General features: G+C 41.4%; 1 protein-coding gene across 1 annotated transcript in view; it reads left to right on the top strand.

Moving 5' to 3' along the window:
* The first annotated feature begins 3,287 nt into the window (after nt 1–3,287).
* LOC146667451 (glycine receptor subunit beta-like) overlaps nt 3,288–21,090 on the top strand; it is a 76,695-nt gene continuing 58,892 nt past the window's right edge. The window contains exons 1-2 of the mRNA XM_085409156.1: nt 3,288–3,400; nt 14,466–14,595. Coding sequence (XP_085265282.1) covers nt 3,382–3,400; nt 14,466–14,595 — 149 coding nt within the window. The 5' untranslated portion in view covers nt 3,288–3,381. The remainder of the gene's footprint in view (nt 3,401–14,465; nt 14,596–21,090) is intronic.

The raw sequence follows: 21,090 nt of genomic DNA, 5'->3' as shown, positions 1-21,090 counted from the left end.
AAGGAGCATGGATATGGATAACGTAATCGGACAACATGACAAAGAATGAAGGAAAACTGAGGGCTTAAATACACATGGAGTAGCCTTTCCCTGGTGACAGTACTGGGTGTTAAAACTCAAGCAGCTTGACAACATAAGAACAGTGTTGGTCAAGTTACTTGAAAAAAGTAATCAGTAACTAATTACTGATTACTTCCCCCAAAAAGTAATCCCGTTACTTTACTGATTACTTATTTTCAAAAGTAATTAATTACTTAGTTACTTAGTTACTTTTAAAAAACACGATTTACAACCTGAATAGGTGATAAAGCGATAGATCTTTCAGCCCAATTCTACTTTTTCTACATAATCCATCATACAAAATGTAATCAGATGGAAAAGTCTGTTTTTAAAACTTGTTTTATTAGTTTTAATCTTTTAACTTTATGCATCAAGCAAAAATTTAATTATATGCAACATTCTCTGAGTGGAAGAAATTTGTTTAATATTTAAACCTATTTTCTGCACATTCCAGCGCATAAAATATATATTTTTTTGTGTTTACACTCACTCTTTCAAATAGATGCAAGTAAAACACAGCAGAAAATAAATAAAGTCAAAGACTAGCGGTCCTTTTGCTCTATTTTCACCTGTAAAGCAGGAGTGGGGTAGGCGGAGGTTTTCCCTGGTGCACAGTAGCGTTTTTTGATACGGGCGACACGGGCGGTTGCCCGGGGCGGCATCGTGGTGGGGGGCGGCATCACGGGCATGGGCAAAAAAAATTTGCTCATACTCATGCTGCCCGACATCAGCCGGCGCATATCGGGAATGGCATAGGCACCGATCGGTTTTCTATCGCCCATTTGCTGGGAGTAAGGGCGCCCTCCGTTTGCCAGGTGCGCCTGCTGCTTGCGGCACAGGGAGGAGAGGGCGGGGCAGCATCTAATAACCAACTTGCAAAATAAAACAAAATAAAAACAAAACAACAAACACGAAAACACCAGACATCATGATACAGACTTATAATGTGCACTGATGTTTTTTGGAAACGTCAAAAGTGAGCGCGAGAGCCCTCGGTGCGCCTGCTCGCTGCTGAAGTCAAAGTAAACTTTGTCATCTCCGCTACAGTCCAGTACATAGAGAAGAGACGAGACGAGGTTCCAGTTACAGCAGTGCAAGTAAACAAACAATATATATAAGAAGAGTAAGAAAATAAATATAAACTTTAGGACTCGGGCTAAAGGGATCAATAACAATTTAAAATGTATATTTTACAGTTTGATGATTTAAAGTCTCACACACAACCCGTCGAAAGGGGAGGGGGGGCGGCTGCTTCCAAATAGAACACATTTCATTCATAATATTGTAAATCCAATTCCATTATGTATTCATGATCTGAATCCTGGGTTGTGTGAAATCCCAGAAATACACCTTAGACAAAGTGAATCTGTGAACTAAGGTGTAGGTCTATTAGGTTATGTTTTGGCGATCCTCGAGTTTGTGGATTTGTGTTCATACTGGAGTGCAAAATTAAAACCAATGTAAGATGGACAAGAAAAGTTCAAAGCCATTAGGTGCTCAATTTAGAAAAAAGAGAAAAGAAGAGGAGGAGAAACGAGCAAAAGATGCAGGTAAGCAGATGTGTCATTGGATAATGGCAGGTCATCCTGAAACAATCAGAATCAGAATACTTTATTACTCCCTAAGGAAGTTATGTGGGTTACAGTTGCTCCAAAAAAAAGGGTAAAAATAGTAACAGACTAAACTCCAAAAAATACATTGGGTTACAGATTTTAATATTAGTTAGTCATTGTCAATTGTTGATTTGTCCTGTTCTCATTGTATGACGAATTATGATGGCTGTTTGGTAGCCGTTTGCATACTATGCATACTCTCTCTCTCACTTATGCGTGTGTGTTTCTCTGGTGAAATTCAGTATGGTTCCGACAACAGTTTTATGTTCATGTACAATCCTTAATATGTTTTATGTATGTGTGTGTGTGTGTGGGAGGGGCGGCACCAGAGGGAGTGTTCGCCCGGGGCGCCAAACAGGCTAGGACCGCCACTGCTGGTGCAGGTGTGCTGCAGCGGTCAGTGGAAGGATCCGCGAGTTTCTCTGAATTTCCCATTACGTCGTAGCGCACTTGGTGCTTGCTTGGAAGTTTAGGGTTTTTTTTTTTCGCTGTAAAAAGAAGTTTTCTTCCCACGCACAACGGACGCTAATGTTTTTGTCATTTTTTATGGAATCAACAAGTAAGGTCAGTACTTCCACGCTTTAAACGCTGCACGTTCACACTCTCTCCCGCACTCCATATATGAGCCATTGTTGATCTGCATACAGCTGTTGTCACGAACGTCGCACTCGCTTACGTCACTGTCATGAGACATTTTCGCAAAAAAAATCACGGTTTTAGTAACGCAGTAATGCAGTGTTCCTACGGCAATGTAACAGTAATCTAATTACCGTTTTTGCAATAGTAATCCCTTACTTTACTCGTTACTTGAAAAAAGTAATCGGCTTACGCGTTACTGCCCATCTCTGCATAAGAAGTGCAAGCGGTGTGTTTGTGGTCAGATATGTGGGCGGGGTTTGTTGCAGCAACTCCACCCCAAATCACTACTACACATACTGTGGCAGTAAAAATGCAAGATGGCAGTTTTCTTCACATTAGTACAGAGGGAGGAAGTGGAGCCAGGCCATCCCTCTTTTATATAAGCATAGGCAGAAATGCAGGACCCAAACCAAGCATCCAAAACGTTTTGGCTGTAGACAGTGACTGTTGTTCCTTGCTGACAACCTCCTCCATTCATAATCCATATATATTGCCAACAATCTGAACCAAAATTTTCACATTTGGATTCATCACGGCATCAAACATTTTGATAAAGTTTTTTGTTGTTGTTGTGTTTACCTTAACCTTTTCACCCTATGTCTTTCCTTAAAAATAATTTCTTGACAACCACGCTCCCATCTGACTGTCCAGATGCATCTCTCAGGTGCTGTGTCAGGTCTTTGCTGGGTTTTCTTTCTGTTTTTAGGGATATAACTTTCAAATACTGTTAATCTGTTGTAGATAGATTTTAGACTTCTTGCTTCCTCTTTTCTTCTCCATTTGTTAAATATGTTTTAAAAAAGGGAATAAATAAATAAGCAATTAGCACACAAGTAATGTAATATGTATAAAATTCCCTACTCATGAGCTGTTAATCAGTGACATTACTGTGCTACTTCCTCTAGCCAGACAGACAGGAACTTGGAATAGACGACAAGAGCAGTGCAGATAAAGGAACATGCACCAGAGAGTGCAGCAGAGAAGGAGAGGGAGAGAGGATGTAGCCTAGCTCTAGCCAGAGCAGCATCACCCTGACTAACCGCTGAATCTCAGTAATGCAGCAGAATCAATGGCCCAACTAAAGAAAGGTAAGAATCAAAGGAATGCTGAATATCTCTGACTGTTTTCTGTGGCTGCAGTTGTAGGGCAGATTGCATACGCATAGTCGAGACAGAAAAAGAGAAGAGAGAACATAACAGATAGTTGTAAATCATATTATACCAAAAGGCTTTAGTATTGTCCTGTCCTTGTGACGCTGTACATTTTGTACCTGTGATGTATGAGTTTTTGCTACACTTGCAGTTTTCTTGCACCAGAGAGCAATTCCTATGTAAAACTACAGCAGCATCAGTGAGCTGTGTCATTGCATCTCGACAGTGTGATCTAACGCCGCAGTACCCACCCCCCACCTCCCCTACATGCTATGCTTCTCTCTGTCACTTCCCCTTTCTCTGTTCCACTAGTTTCTCTGAATGATTATTCTTCTAACTTAATCTTCTCAAGGTAAAACTTGTCAGATGCAGAGGGCTGGGTCACCAATAGATATAGTTCTGCTGTAAATAAATAATATATTACTTTGCTATGTATAGATGGAAAGGGCATCTATTCAATCTAGATGGGCAAACAGATGACAAAAGGGGAGGGGGTGATATATTTTACCATGAACCTATTTACTGTTTTTGCTATATTTGCTGATGAACAAGGTGTTTGTCACCTTCAGTGTCAGTCTTGCAATATAACCAGAAAAATCTCTTTCCAAAAGTTCTTGAAGAAAATAACTTTTCTTAAAACAATAAAAGAATAGGAGTCACATTGCTAAATAAAAATGATCCAACCAAGCCCTGAAAAATTTGAGACAAAGTCTGATATCACCACCGGGGGTGGGAGTTGTCACCATAGTAACAGTGGATGAAAAAGCTTTTTGCAGATTGAATGGCAAGGCAAGGCAAGGCAAGTTTATTTGTATAGCACAATTCAACAACAAGGTGATTCAAAGTGCTTTACAGAGACATTAGAAACAAAAGCAAATAAAAAGCATGATTTAAAATTGATTAAAACAAGCAAACAAACAAACTAATTAACAAACAAACAAAACAGTATATAAAATCAAAACAGATAAAATCAGAACAGTAGATAAAATCAGTGGGTAAATGTAAGTTTTGAAATTTAAGCTTAAAAGTGTGGATTTGTTGCTTTATTCAAATGCAGCTGAGAACAGGTGAGTCTTCAACCTGGATTTGAATAAACTGAGTGTTTCAGCTGATCTGAGGCTTTCCGGGAGTTTGTTCCAGGTATAAGGAGCATAAAAGCTGAATGCAGCTTCTCCGTGTCTGGTTCTGACTCTGGGAACTGATAAAAGACCGGATCCAGATGACCTGAGGGATCTGGAAGGTTCATACTGTGTCAGGAGGTCACTGATGTATTTTGGTCCTAAACCATTCAGAGCTTTATAGACCAGCATCAGAACTTTAAAGTCTATCCTCTGACGGACAGGCAGCCAGTGTAAAGACCTCAGAGCTGGACTGATGTGGTCCACTTTTTTGGTCTTAGTGAGGACTCGAGCAGCAGAGTTCTGAATGAGCTGTAGTTGTCTGACTGATTTTTTTTTTTTTAGGTAGACCTGTAAAGATGCTGTTACAGTAATCAAGCCTACTAAAGATGAATGCATGGACTAGTTTTTCCAGGTCCTGTTGAGACATCAGATCTTTTATCCTTGAAATATTCTTGAGGTGATAGTAAGCTGACTTTGTAATTGTCTTAATGTGTTTTTCTAAGTTTAGGTCTGCATCCATCACTACACCCAAATTTCTCTGTTAAACAGAAGGGGTCCCAAGATGGAACCTTGGGGAACTCCACATGTGATACTTGTCTGCTCAGATGTGAAGTTACCTATTGATACAAAGTATTTCCTGTTTTCTAAGTATGTTTTGAACCAGTTTAGTACAGTTCCTGAAAGACTTGTCCAGTTCTCCAGTCGTTTGAGTAATATGTTGTGGTCAACTGTATCAAATGCTGCACTGAGATCCAGTAAAACTAAATGGAAGTAACATTTTAACTAACCAGCTCTAACTTTTAATACAAATCTATTGCTGTTTTGCTTTTATTCTGTACATGTACATTTGAAACATTTTACAATTCCATGAGCAATTTAGAATCACCGGTCATCTAACATGCATGTCTATGGACTGTGGGAGGAAACTAGGATGGCTAAAGGAAACCTATTACGTACAACCTCCACACAGAGGCCATGTGTGGTCTGAACAAGAAACCAACTTGCAGTAATTTTACCAATGTTAACTGCAGTTCCACTGTGCAGCCATTGTGTACTTTAGGTGCCAAATAGTTGTGTTGTTCAAACCTAATCAAACCATGAAAATTAAAGTCAGAATTTCTTGCCTAAACCTTATAAAACAGCTACAGAGAATAAAAGTCTTGTAGTTATAAAATAGGTCTAAAAGATCTGAAAAGATGTGACAGTTCAGATCCTGAGACTGACACAAAGTCAGAGCTCTATTACAGGGAGTGCAGAATTATTAGGCAAGTTGTATTTTTGAGGAATAATTTTATTATTGAACAACAACCATGTTCTCAATGAACCCAAACAACTCATTAATATCAAAGCTGAATGTTTTTGGAAGTAGTTTGTTTTTAGTTTTAGCCATTTTAGGGGGATATCTGTGTGTGCAGGTGACTATTACTGTGCATAATTATTAGGCAACTTAACAAAAAACAAATATATACCCATTTCAATTATTTATTTTTACCAGTGAAACCAATATAACATCTCCACATTCACAAATATACATTTCTGACATTCAAAAACAAAACAAAAACAAATCAGCGACCAATATAGCCACCTTTCTTTGCAAGGACACTCAAAAGCCTGCCATCCATGGATTCTGTCAGTGTTTTGATCTGTTCACCATCAACATTGCGTGCAGCAGCAACCACAGCCTCCCAGACACTGTTCAGAGAGGTGTACTGTTTTCCCTCCTTGTAAATCTCACATTTGATGATGGACCACAGGTTCTCAATGGGGTTCAGATCAGGTGAACAAGGAGGCCATGTCATTAGTTTCTCTTCTTTTATACCCTTTCTTGCCAGCCACGCTGTGGAGTACTTGGACGCGTGTGATGGAGCATTGTCCTGCATGAAAATCATGTTTTTCTTGAAGGGTGCAGACTTCTTCCTGTACCACTGCTTGAAGAAGGTGTCTTCCAGAAACTGGCAGTAGGACTGGGAGTTGAGCTTGACTCCATCCTCAACCCGAAAAGGCCCCACAAGCTCATCTTTGATGATACCAGCCCAAACCAGTACTCCACCTCCACCTTGCTGGCGTCTGAGTCGGACTGGAGCTCTCTGCCCTTTACCAATCCAGCCACGGGCCCATCCATCTGGCCCATCAAGACTCACTCTCATTTCATCAGTCCATAAAACCTTAGAAAAACCAGTCTTGAGATATTTCTTGGCCCAGTCTTGACGTTTCAGCTTGTGTGTCTTGTTCAGTGGTGGTCGTCTTTCAGCCTTTCTTACCTTGGCCATGTCTCTGAGTATTGCACACCTTGTGATTTTGGGCACTCCAGTGATGTTGCAGCTCTGAAATATGGCCAAACTGGTGGCAAGTGGCATCTTGGCAGCTGCACGCTTGACTTTTCTCAGTTCATGGGCAGTTATTTTGCGCCTTGGTTTTTCCACACGCTTCTTGCGACCCTGTTGACTATTTTGAATGAAACGCTTGATTGTTCGATGATCACGCTTCAGAAGCTTTTCAATTTTGAGACTGCTGCATCCCTCTGCAAGATATCTCACTATTTTTGACTTTTCTGAGCCTGTCAAGTCCTTCTTTTGACCCATTTTGCCAAAGGAAAGGACATTGCCTAATAATTATGCACACCTGATATAGGGTGTTGATGTCATTAGACCACACCCCTTCTCATTACAGAGATGCACATCACCTAATATGCTTAATTGGTAGTAGGCTTTCGAGCCTATACAGCTTGGAGTAAGACAACATGCATGAAGAGGATGATGTGGACAAAATACTCATTTGCCTAATAATTCTGCACTCCCTGTAAGATAAGCATTTGTTTAACCTTAACTAATATTTACTTCATGAATTTCTTCACAAATAAAATTTTAACCATTGAAGAGGAAATAAAATACTCAGTTCAATTCAATTTTATTTATACTCACCATATCACAACAACAGTCGCCTCAAGGTGTTTTATACAGTATTTTAAGTTAAGTTTGGGAACCACTGCCTTAGGCAGTATCATAAGGGATAGAACGCATTGTCACTGCTATGCAGACGACAACTTTATCTATTCATGAAGCCAGATAAAACACACCAATTAGTTAAACTGCAGGAATGTCTTAAAGACATAAAGACCTGGATGGCCTCTAACTTTCTGCTTCTTAATTCAGATAAAACTGAAGTTTTTGTACTCAGCCCAGAAAATCTTAGAAATATGGTATCTAACCAGATGCTTACTCTGAATGGCATTACCTTGGTCTCCAGTAACACTGTGGAGTCATTTTTGACTAGGATAAGTCCTTCAATGCACATATTAAACAAATATGTAGAACTGCTTTCTTCCATTTTGCATATTATCTCTAAAATTATGTCTTGATGCATGCTCAATCATCCAGGTAAGGAAATCCCCAAAATTGATTCTGTTCACCATGGACGTAGTGTTCAGTGAGAGAAACTGTCATGTCTGTGTGTAGGCAGGCAGGAAGAGAGGACCCAAAATGCAGGACTCACTGAGGCAGAAGTAACTCAAAACACACAGCTTTATTGCTGGTAAGAAGCAGAACAGAAAAACACTAAGTAAACTGGAAGAACAGAATAACTAGGCAGGAAGGCTGGCTGGCAAACGGAACACACAGAGGAAGCGAGGGTGAACAGACGTTAACGACGCGACACCGAGTAGGGGAAGACACAGACACTAAATACAAGAGGTGAACGGAGCGAAGAGGAAACAGCTGGGAGACACGGCTGACGCTGATTACACTGACGAGACAGGGAGAGCACAAAGCTGAACGCACTGACATAGGACACAGACCTACAAAATAAAACAGGAAGCACACGACAGACAGAGACACAGACTCGTAAACAGGCATAATGACGTCATGGGCAAACAGCGGGACATACGGGCAGAAAAACCCAGATGGTCAAGTTCAGGGGGCCGACCCGGAGGCCGACAGCGCAGGAGGCCAAAACAGTTCAGTTCTGGGGGCCGACCGTGTGGACGGCAACGGCGGAGACGGGCAAACAGTTCTGGGGGCCGGCCACGCGGAAGGCAGTGGCGGCGACAGAGCAGATCCGGGGACCGGCCATGTGGAAGGCAGCGGCGGCGTTCAGGAGGTCATCACCGACGGCAATGACACCCAGCCGGTGGCCTGGAAAGTGGCCGGTGATGTTGAGGAGGCAGTTTGGGACCTGAAGACTGCTTGGCCCCCGCAGCACCAGGCGAGGCAGAGGCTGCAGGCGGCGTGGATGAAGACTCAGAGGCTGCAGGTGGCGTGGATGACAGAAACGTTTCGTCATTCATCCAAGTGACTTCTTCAGTGTCTGTTCACTGCAGGTTTCCCCAACCCTATAAACGGTACTGTTTATAGTCAAAGGAGCTTGCAAAGAACAGCGTCTGGACTTCTTTAAGTTGCTTGAAGACGTTTCACCTCTCATCCGAGAAGCTTCTTCAGTTCTAAGGTCAACTGGTGGGGAGTCCCAGATTTAAACCTAGTGGGAGTATTCCCCCCCCCCCCCCTTGTGAGGGGATACTCCCACTAGGTTTAAATCCCCCCCCCCCCCTTGGGGGGATACTCCCACTAGGTTTAAATCTGGGACTCCCCACCATTTGACCTTAGAACTGAAGAAGCTTCTCGGATGAGAGGTGAAACATCTTCAAGCAACTTAAAGAAGTCCAGACGCTTTTCTTTGCAAGCTCCTTTGACTACAATGACCTGGATGACTGAGAACCTTCACAGACGGTACAGTTTATAAGGTCATTCAGCTCCTCAGGTAGGGAACCAGTCATCTCCACTGTGCTGTAGCTCTTCCCCTTGAAATGTGTTATGGTTTTTAGCCCACTCCACATGCGCCTGATGTTTGAGACAACGTCAACCACACTGATTCATTTGTGGATGTATCCAGTAAGCAGTTTGTGTGGTCATTTACGTTATTGTTGGCAGCAGTTTGAAAAACCTCCCAGTACATAGTGTGGAAGGAGTGATGCAGGACCATGTGTGATTAGTTGGTTCAGCATTGAACCCAATCATTTCATTGTCGCTGGTTGCTCGTGCTTCAGCCTCTGCCTATTGGCTGGTAGCAGCAGGACTGAGGAGTAATCTGATTTGCTGAAAGGTGGGCTTTATAGGCACATGTGAAAGGGGTCTAAAGGTGATCCAGGATGTTATAGCCACTGTAGAACCACTGTTGAAATCAGCCACATATCTCACTGATCTAAACTGCACTACTGTAAATGCTTTATAGGCAATCATTCTGTACAATACAATAATTATAGTTCTTCAACTGTTTATAACATATTTCATATTTCTGTATAGTTTCATATTTCATATCTCTGTATAGTTTTCATATTTATATCCTGTTCATAGCCTGTACATACCTTGTACACTCAGTACAGTATAGCATATTCATAACATACCTTCATACCATGTACATTGTAACATACCCATAATAGACCCATTTTTGTAGTATACCTATATATCAATTTTATTGCTAATATATATTTTGTAATATATCTATTGCTAAAGCACTTTCTGGATGGATGCAAACTGCATATCGTTGCCTTGTACTTGTGACATGTGCAATGACAATAAAGTTGAATTCTATTCTAATTCATGTTGGAAAGCTTACATGGCAGAACTTTCTTCAGGCTGGCTTTGTCGCTTTGGGGTGTAGTACTTCTTGCCAGTGGTTGACATCATATAGCTTGGGCAGCACCCACACAGTGTCAGCGTAGGGGGAAAAAATATAAACAGCGGTACAGAACACATTTGATCATGAGGTGTTCAACATCAGGGGAGCACCTTGATGAAACACGCCATTGCTTGTTAGTCATTATAGACACGCCACCTCTCCTCCACTTACCGGACTCCTTTGTCCAGTCCTGACGATGAATGGAGAAGGAAGAATAGCCGATTCAGGGATTGAGGCATCCAACCAAATAAAGACATTGCAGTCCATAATATGCTGTGGAAAGCAGTTCATCCATTTTTTTCCCCAAAATTTGGATGTTAGCTAGAAGAATCTTGGAAAAAGGGGAAACGTGTTGTCTGTTTCTCAGCCTGACCAGAACTCTGGCTCTTTTCTCCCTTTTCCTCCAGCGTTGTTTCTGCTCAGGTATCCAAGTTAAGCCACCAGTGTGGTCCCAGATTATGAATGTTGTAGGATGTCTAAAAGAGTCTGTCTGTCATAGGTGGTTAGTTGTTGCCAAAAAAACTAGAAAATAGCACTTACAACACAAGAAGAATGCAAAATTGAGGAGGACGCTGAGTGGTAGTAGTCATCCTCACTGGCATAATCTTAGTGAGGGTGAAGTCTTCTGACATGGCCCACCAGGAGGAAGCCGACCCAGGAGGTTAATTCTCTCGCTTGATCTGGGAATGCCTTGGTGTTCTCCCCGGATAAGCTATAGGAGGTGGCTGGGGAGAGGGAGGTCTAGGCTTCTATATTTAGGCTACCGCCCCGCGACCAGGCCCTGGAAGAAAATGGAGCACCTCTTCAACCTGAGCCTGAGGTTGGGAAGAGTCCCACAGCTCTGGAAAACCTCCTGTGTTGTACCAGTGCCAAAGACTTCACGCCCCAAGGACCTCAACAGCTACAGGCCGGTGGCTCTGACATCCCACCTGATGAAGACCCTGGAGCGGTTGGTCCTGGCTCAGCTTCGGCGCCTAATAAGCTCATCACTGGACCCACTTCAGTTTGCCTACCAGCCTGGCATTGGAGCGGATGATGCCGTCATTCACCTCCTACATCGTTCCCTCGCTCACCTGGAGACCGCTGGAAGCACTGTGAGAATCATGTTCTTTGATTTCTCCAGTGCCTTCAACACCATTCTTCCCTCGGTTCTAAAGGACAAGCTGGTGAACTCTGGAGTGGACCATCACCTCACTACCTGGATCCTGGACTACCTCACCGACCGACCACAGTATGTGAGGACTCAGGGCTGTGTGTCGGACAGGGTCGTCTGCAGTACGGGGGCCCCACAGGGAACGGTTCTGGCTCCGTTCCTCTTCACCATCTACACTGCAGACTTCTCCCACAATTCCACCCAGTGCTTCCTGCAGAAGTTCTCTGATGACTCTGCAATAGTCGGCCTCATCACTGATGGGGACGACAAGGAGTACAGAGGTCTGACCCAAGACTTTGTGGACTGGTGCCAGCTGAACTACCTCCAGATCAACGCCAGTAAAACCAAGGAACTGGTGGTAGACTTCCGCAGGCACAAGCATTCTCCACTGCAACCACTGAACATCCAAGGTATGGACATTGAGGCTGTGGACAGCTACAGGTACCTTGGTGTTCATCTGAACAATAGACTGGACTGGACTCATAACTCAGACGCCCTCTACAGGAAAGGGCAGAGCAGGCTGTACCTGCTGCGGAGACTCAGGTCGTTTGGAGTGGAGGGCCCACTCCTGAAGAAATTCTATGACTCTGTGGTGGCTTCTGCTATCTTTTATGGCGTGGTCTGCTGGGGCGGCAGCATCTCTGCTGGGGACAGGAAGAGACTGAACAGGGTGATCCGAAGGGCCAGCTCTGTTCTAGGATGCCCTCTGGACCCAGTGGAGGTGGTGAGTGACAGGAGAACGGCGGCTAAGCTGTCATCCCTGATGGACAACATCTCCCACCCCATGCAGCAGACTGTGACAGCACTGAGCAGCTCCTTCAGTGGGAGACTGCGGCACCCACGGTGTGGGACGGAGAGATTTCGCAGGTCTTTCCTCCCCACTGCTGTCAGACTCCATAATAAAGACTTTAACTGATCAAGCACACACATCCATACATATGCAATAATACTAAGTGCAATAATCCTTTCTGTCATCGTTGTATTTTTACTCAGTTGTATATAGTATTTGTATTTGTATTCTATTCTTATCTTATTGTATATTTATTTTATTTTATTCTACTGTATATAGTATTTTATTTTATTCTATTCTGTACAGTTGTGTACTGTATTTATTCTTATTGTATTCTAATTTTTGCCTCATAACTTTTGCACTGTCCACTTCCTGCTGCGACAAAACACATTTCCCACGTGTGGGACTAATAAAGGTTATCTTATCTTATCTTATCTTAAAAATGGATGAATGAATGAATGGATGGATGGATGGATGGATGGATGGATGGATGCATGTTTAAAAAAATATGACACACAAACACACACGCTCCTATAAGCCACTATGACTACGTAAATTAAGCCAGCATCCAGTTACTTAGCTTGTTATTGGCAGTGATAAGATTGGTGTAATAAAACAGTTATATAAGCCATCCGGTGATATTAAAATCACTCCACTGATAATAAATGCCAATGGTGAAACAAGCTTGGGTCTGCATGTTCGATGTATCAGAGGAGTTTGGAGAAATTTAAAATATTTCCTCAATTATCTGTCAGTCTATCATTATAAAAAAGAGGAGAATTTTGATGTACAGCATTAATGCTTTTGAATAGAAGAACCTTTCCTTTTGATTTGTGATTATTTATATATTTATTGTATTCATGTTTTTTATTAAAGACAAACATTCGAATTGCTGGTAGAAAGGGCAAGAGAATCTTCGATCCCAGTAACTGGTCAAAAGTAAACAACAACAACAGAGTGTTTAATTTGGGAATTTTGCTTGTGCTTGGATAGCTCTTTTAAAATGATGGGCAAGGAGTACAGAAATCTTGTTCATTTTATTGACTCATCATCTTCTGAATCTTAATAAGGCCAAAGACAAAGAAATGGTGATCAACTTCAGATGGAATGAGGAGGATGTATAAAGGCTATTATTAATTAAACAATTTTCCAAAAAGTTGCAAAATATTTTCCAAAAACCTTTGAATGAAAGTTGAACTTTAACCAAATATTAATTGTTTATATAGCAATAGCAAAAACATTCATAAACTTGAAATGTTGGAATTAGCATTACTATCCCAGAAAAAAACATTCTATGGACAGGCTCTATTTTCCGAGGAAGCTGAGGTCTTTCAACATGTGCCACAAAATTCTTCAGTTTATAGTGAAGAGGATGTTGTATTTTGATGTGGTCAGCTCGGGGAGCATCAGAGCCAGTGACACCTACAGATCAGGAAGGGCAATCACACTGAACTTTTTTGATTGGCTGCAAACTGTGCACCATTAAAACTGTGTCAGAAAGGTCACTGAACATGTCATTATTATTGTTACTCATAGACAATCAAGGCCATCCTACCAATATGTACCAATGCTGCATTACTGAGTATACAGACTTTTAGTACATATACTGTAAGCTACATGTATAAAACCAAAGAATGTAAAAAGTGATTTCTGTAGCTATGAATTTATTTCTTCTTAACATGATTTTTTGTCACATTAAATATCTTGATAAAATATAATGGTAAAATACTTCAAGTGAGGCATCTCAAAAACCTACATATACCATTTTCATGTAGAAAGTGGCATCCTGCTTTTAAAAAATGTCCTTGACCGTAGATATATGGATTAACACTTAATGAATTGAATAACTATATCCAATTAAGATGAGGCGAGTATAAATGGTGCTGCCACTCCTAGGTTTATAAGGGACACAGCAATAATAGATCATTATTATTATTTATTTTCATTATTATTTCTGTCTGGCTAGTTTGTCAGCTAAATACCTTTCTGTTTTATACTCCGTGAACATTTCTAGGACAAATTTCAGTGAAGTATTTTTCAAGCTTTAAGCTGAATGTGATAGCATAGACACAGATAAATACTGTAAAGAGTCTCAAACAAAGTGATGTATTTCCAAAACGTAATCACATCTATAATGATATGCATAAAAAAATAAATTCTAGTGGATTCCTACATGTGGTGAAATCTTGTGCTAAGTTTGCAACAATATTGTTCTTTTTTTAAGCTATATGTTGTATGTACTGAGGCCAGTATTAAACTCTGTTTCAGGCACCATGGCTGTTGGATTGAGGCCAGTGATTTTGCTGCTTTTGCTGCTCTGCTGTTGGCAACTTGCCTCAAGTAAAGAAGGAAAATCCACAAAGAAAGGAAAAAAAGGAAAGCAAGTTGTCTGTCCATCGTGAGTAACATACAGTTGTCATATATATATATATATATTTGGTGTCACGGTTCGATATTTTTTCGATACAAAAAAATGTTCATGCCTTTTTAATTTGTCATTTATTAAAATTATAAATATATATTTTAACTCAAAAGTACAGTTTTTAAATTTAATGTTGCTGAAACAACAAAGTAATAAAAAAAATAAATCTATCTGATCGAGAAATCACTGATCTTTGGAAAAGAGAGTTTATTACAGAGAAATGGCTCTTTCCAAAATAAAAGCTATACTATACGCTTCTTCAGGGCTATATTCTCAGCAGCATATTAAACATATCAGGTCCCCATAAGGAGAATCATGTGCTAACGGCTGTCTAAATTACTCTGTAAAGTTTGTAGCATGCATGCTTGTTGTTTTTGTCTGCTTCCACTTGTCTTTGCACTAGGATGATGTCAGAGTAAATGTGCAGTCATATTCGTTGTGTTCCCACTAGTGCTGTCAGCGTTAATCTGAAATGACGTTAACACCACAACTAGGGTTGCCAACCGTCCCTTAAAAAACCGAATCGTCCCGTATTTAGAAACAAAAGTACACGTCCCGTATTGAGCTAATAAGGGACGCACTTTGTCCCGTAATACAGTGAGAATCAAAAGTAGTCTATAAATGTTTATGGAATTAACGCTTTGTTTGAAATCATAATTCCCAGCCCCTCTCCTGCTTTGTGACCAATGAGCTGACACCACACTTATGACAATTTGAGTATGACAATTCAGATTACCGCTCATCTCATTGGTCGAGGAAAGGTCGCTTACGGAGAAAATACCGGAAGACAACAGATGACCACAACAAGAAGCATGGCCAACAGGGAAACAAACGCCGACACTGCGGTGCAAGTCTCGGACGACAGTACACCTAAAGCTGAGCAGACACTGTGCGATTTTTTCAGTCACGTTATTCAGCTCCTGCTCAAACTGCACGATTGACTCGCAGGGGTTAGAAGTTGGTCGGTCACGATGCAGGTCTCACACTATACCGCCTGATGCTCTGATGCGACCTGAGTGCTCACACTGTGCCTCCATAAAATGAAGGTTATAACAGAAATTATGTCGCTCGCTCGCGCTCTCTCTCTGTCTTTCACAGACACGCACACCACCACCATCAACTTTGCTAAATTGCTAATGAAAAACATTGATCAGGCAGCTGTGATTAAGCAGCAATGTAAATCCAACTATTTTCACGGTTGTTGTGGTCGTGATAATTTTGTGATGCCACATCGAAAAGGCTCGGATGAGCTTTCCAAAGTTCTACAAGTTGTGCCTCCATCGCTTGTGTCCAGATCACAGGCCGCACAGCCGTGCTGCTTCGTCTTTTTCACCGACGTTTACGTGTTTGCCCGTGAGCAGTGTGAGCGGCTGTGGTGACACCCTCACGAGCGATTGATGATCGGGAGCTGGTCGTGAGGTGTTAATCGCTTCTCGTTACCCCATGTATACTACAAGATGCACGATCAGTGGCATGTCTAGAAAATTTTTGTTGGGGGGGCCAGGTAGGGGCACAGATTTGGAGAAGGGTGGCAGATGTAATTGGCAGATAATGTTAAAAACAATTCTACCAACCGTTAACCATAATTCAATAACCCTGTAAACCTAATAACCGAATGCGCTTTTAACTCTTATTAGAATGAGATTTTAACCACTACGGTGCAAAGTTTTTAGATACTGCGTTGATAAAGTACAAGAGATACAATCAGTCAGTGTTTACTCAGCATTCAAGGACATCAATATTTGCATAGTATTTTTACTGACATGTAGTGCACATATGTTTTGGGCAAAAACATTTTTGAATATTAAAATATGAACATTTTTGACATACAATTGGCAAATTAGCCAATGCCTGTTAAAAAAAAAAGAAGATAATCTTCTCACAAACTGGTGTTTGATTTTGAAACAGGAAAAAAGTGGGGAAACAAATGAAAAGACTAACATTTGAATAAAACCTGAAAGCAAGTAAATACTTTCTATGCTGCGTTATGGTAAACTTTGGTAATATTGATAAAGAACAACACTGGCTGATGATGAAATCCAGTCAGCTGGCATGGTGACACTGCCAGTATTAACCTGCAGGGCTGGACTGGGACAGAAAATTGGGCATTTTGACTACAGACCGGCCCACCAGGTATTAAAGCCATAAAGCCTTTGAATGAAAACAAACACTGTTGTGACAGTGATGTACACTGTCTTTTTGGTATATGTATGATTTCTATACATTTTATGTCAGATAAAAACTTTGGTTGTACGATTTAGATAATTATTTAATAAAAGCGAGATATTTTAAATGAGAATAAAAAAGAAAAGTATTTCTTTGTGCCCCCCTCTCCCTGTTAATGCCCTACCTGCCCCCCTGGCAACACTTTGCTAGACCCGCCCCTGCACAGTTACCAGCTGTCAGCTACTTAGAAAAGGATCCTGGTGTTATTTGTCTCTCAGAAACAGTTCATAACTTCCCTTCAACTCATTCATGTCACCTAAAAGGTAAACCTGTTTCTCCATCACCTGTTCAGCTCTGATGATTCAGTAAGGACATCGCCTGGTTTCATCTTCATGTTTCCCTCTCACCACATATCCAAACCGACATCATGACCAGCAGCTTTACAGCTGTGGCTCCAGCAAACATCAGCTGATACTAGAAAGTAATATTAAATAAATTCTAACAACAGCTGATCAAGCTTAAACGTGCTGCTGTTGTTTAGCGCGACATCCGCTGGTTTCCTCTTTCATGGCGCAAAGTGGGCGATAAACAAACAAGAGAGACGATCAGCTGATCATTGATCAGTTTCATGATTGAAGTAGCAATAGAAGAGGCAGCTGTAAAGACAGAATAACTCCAGCTTTGTGTCTTTTTCCATCCTAGCTGAAGTACGGGACAAACTGCGTCTCTTCTCAGCTCAATACGAAACGCGTAATATTTTCTCTGAATGAGGGACCATTCCATTTTTTAAGGAGCTGTTGGCAACTCTACTAACTAACCTTATGAATAAAATAAAGTTCACTATCAGTAACATCATAGCAACTGAACAGCTGCTCTTTACACTCACACACTCTTTACACTCCTGCCATCTGGAAAAAGGTACCGAAGCATTCGGGCACGCACATCCAGACTGTGCAACAGCTTTTTTCCACAAGCCATCCGTCTCCTCAGCAAAAAGGGACTGACTGATAAACACGCACACACACACATACACTAACATTATCACTCAGCTTAACTCAAATACCTCAAAACATTGAGACTGGACTGACTAACCAACACAAGCGCAAACACACTGACCTACACCACCAAACCATCGCACACACCAACCTGTAAATGCTCTTTTGCACAATATTATTACTAGATATATTATATATTATTATTTTTTTTGCACTAACTTGTCTTGTAGCACCTTGGTTCCTGGAGGAACGTTGTTTCGCCTCACTGTGTATTTTTAAACTGTATATGGTTGAAGTGACAATAAAGTTGAACTTGAACTTGAACTTGAACTGTATAGAAACTCCTCATGCTAGCTCACGCAGTATGAGGTATTGTAACTGACTGTAAAAAGTCAGCACAATGAAAATAAACTGCACCTAAACTTGGTTTATATCTGACCCAGATAGACTGCAGGTCATAACTTCTTACCTGAAGTTCAGTTCACCTGACACTTGGACCGGCGGCTGCCTCGGGTCTCTCCTCCTGCCTCACCTTCCCTCATCCACCTGTTGCCTCTGTGGAAGCTCCGCCATAGCCACCACCAAACAACTGAGTTATTTTTACACATCGGCCAGCATGTGGCCAATCCACCACTTCTCATTGTTCATGCCGTTACAAAAAAAATAAATAAATGGTAAATGGCCTGTACTTGTATAGCGCTTTTCTAGTCCCTAAGGACCCCAAAGCGCTTTACACATCCAGTCATCCACCCATTCACACACTGGTGACGGCAAGCTACATCGTAGCCACAGCCACCCTGGGGCGCACTGACAGAGGCGAGGCTGCCGGACACTGGTGCCACCGGGCCCTCTGACCACCACCAGTAGGCAACGGGTGAAGTGTCTTGCCCAAGGACACAACGACCGAGACTGTCCGAGCCGGGGCTCGAACCGGCAACCTTCCGATTACAAGGCGAACTCCCAACTCTTGAGCCACGATCGCCCCTAATAAGTCATCAGCCCACCATGCAAACGTCCGATGGCTAGTCCAGCTATGTTAACTTGTTAATCTTTCGCCGAAAAAATGTTTTCTGCGGTGCCGTCTTTCGTGCTTGGCTCTCCTACCTTTGCTAACATGATGCGCATATTGCAGAAGCCGGTGCTGCATTCAGTTACCCTCGGATATCTGAGCTTCACTGTGAAACCATAATCGTACATTTGATAATTCATTAAATTTTATTGTTTTAGCTTCGGGGTGGCACCTGGGGTGGCCAGTCTGGTTGGGGGGGTGGCCTGTGCCCCCCCAGGCCACCCCGCTGGACACGCCACTGTGCACGATGAAGGCCAAAATTGGGCCAATCACCAAATCGGTCGCACGACTCAAAAATCATCTCAAAATGGGCCAGAATTAAGCCCAGTAAGCCCAGCATTAGAGCAGCAATGTTTGTTCCCCTCAGAGAAAAAAAAATAGGCTGCAAAAGTACAGGGAGGAATGGGAAAAGGAAAACACCTGGCTGGGAAAGTGCACGATAACACCTATAAAGCGCACTGCACTGTGTGCCGGCGCACTTTTTCCATAGGCATGCTTCTAGTGGTGGGCACATGAAGAACATGAGGGGCGTGAAAGCTCGGGGAACCCTTAACCAATTTTTTGTCCACCAGGCACAAACTCCGAAGCACATACAAACTCCAAAACACGTAAAAACTCAGAAGCACATAAAAACTCAAAACAGTACAATGACAACAGAAGTGCTCCAGGATGCTAGGGGCAGTGTTGAGCTTTTGTTACCTAGTGGCTACACAAGCCAGCAAGTACCAACGACCGGATCTGGTAATAACAGGTAAATAAACTTTTTTGTTTTTTATTATTTGACTATATGTGAATGCTTGTGTATAAATACACAAACAATACACATATGCTTTCATGCTTTCAATTGTGTAATTTAAGTCATCTAGGTAGCTCTGCTTTGGAAGTTTGGAAGTTCAGTTCATGCTAGAAATGTGTTTTGGAGTTTGTACGTGTTTTGTCTCTAGGGGCCACCGCATATATTTATATATAAACATATATAAATATAGCTGGATAAACCCCCATAATACAAAGTAACACAGTACGACATGAAAAACAGTACAACGTAATGGAACACAGGCAAACTAAGGTAATGAGTGAAGTGGAAACAAACAAAAAAAAAACCCCAGAAATTAAAAGTCCAAAAACACAAACACAGGGTCATAGGACGTGACAAGTCTACGTGTACAGTAACTTGTTTATCATAAACACCATATGGGGCAGGGATAGCTCAGTAGGTAAAGTGGTCGCCCCATGATCGGAAGGTCGGCGGTTCGAATCCACTTAACGGCTACCCTGAGGTACCCCTGAGCAAGGTACCGTCCCTACACACTGCTCCCCGGGCGCCTGCTTAGTGGGCTGCCCACTGCTTCACAGAGTGAATGGGTCAAATGCAGAGAAAAACAAGTAATTTCCCCATGGGGATCAATAAAGTATCCATTATTATTACTGATTAACGTAAATATTTTTTTAAGATTTCTAAAATCCTATGTTTGTTATGTGATCTAAAATCTTACTTATAGCCACTTATAGCAACTAATAATATAATCACTTATTGGTCAGTATTGCCATTCATATATTTTAAGTTTGATGCTTTGTATATACCAGTGTCCTACATTTTGTTTCTGAACAGAGCCCATCAGTGACTTAACATTGCTAATCTGTAACAGTGAAAAAATGAAAGAAAATCTGTATGCCCATGCTAGGAGCAGAGAAAATGCAATTCAATACGGCAAGTAATTCAGTATTTAGCTCAAATCAAGACTTTTTCATAAGAGAAACTGTAGAAATGAAATGTGTGTCTCTGGTTCTACCATGATGTATACAGTGACAACAGAAATCCAATAAAGCTGTAAAGCTCCATTAAGCAAAGTTTAGCATTCATTTAAAAAAATGAAATGTACGGATCCTAACACTCAACACTGAACTCAAAACCTTATAAAGATCTCTAAATTCATTGTTCTGACTTATAAGTCCAGCGTGTTAAATCCTAGTCCTTAGCAACTAGCAACTGTTGGCTAATACTCAAGTCCTGTTCCTTACATATAGTTTAAAACATTTTCAAGGCCCATATCCTCATTGGGATTTCTTTGTTCCAATTAGCCACAATCTAAACAAACAATAGGAGTGAAATTTTCCTTCAGTCTTCTATAACTAGATAGCAGAGGTGGTAAACGTACAGAAACGTAGTAGAAGTATGGATATACGAGTGTTAAAAATTACTACAGTAAACGTTGAAATACTCAGTTCAATTCAATTATATTT

This window comes from Rhamphochromis longiceps, linkage group LG6 (assembly GCF_057381845.1).
Source record: "Rhamphochromis longiceps isolate RC_006_pf linkage group LG6, R_longiceps_female_GT1.1, whole genome shotgun sequence".
Taxonomy (NCBI): domain Eukaryota; kingdom Metazoa; phylum Chordata; class Actinopteri; order Cichliformes; family Cichlidae; genus Rhamphochromis; species Rhamphochromis longiceps.
This window is presented reverse-complemented; position numbering and strand designations above follow the sequence as displayed.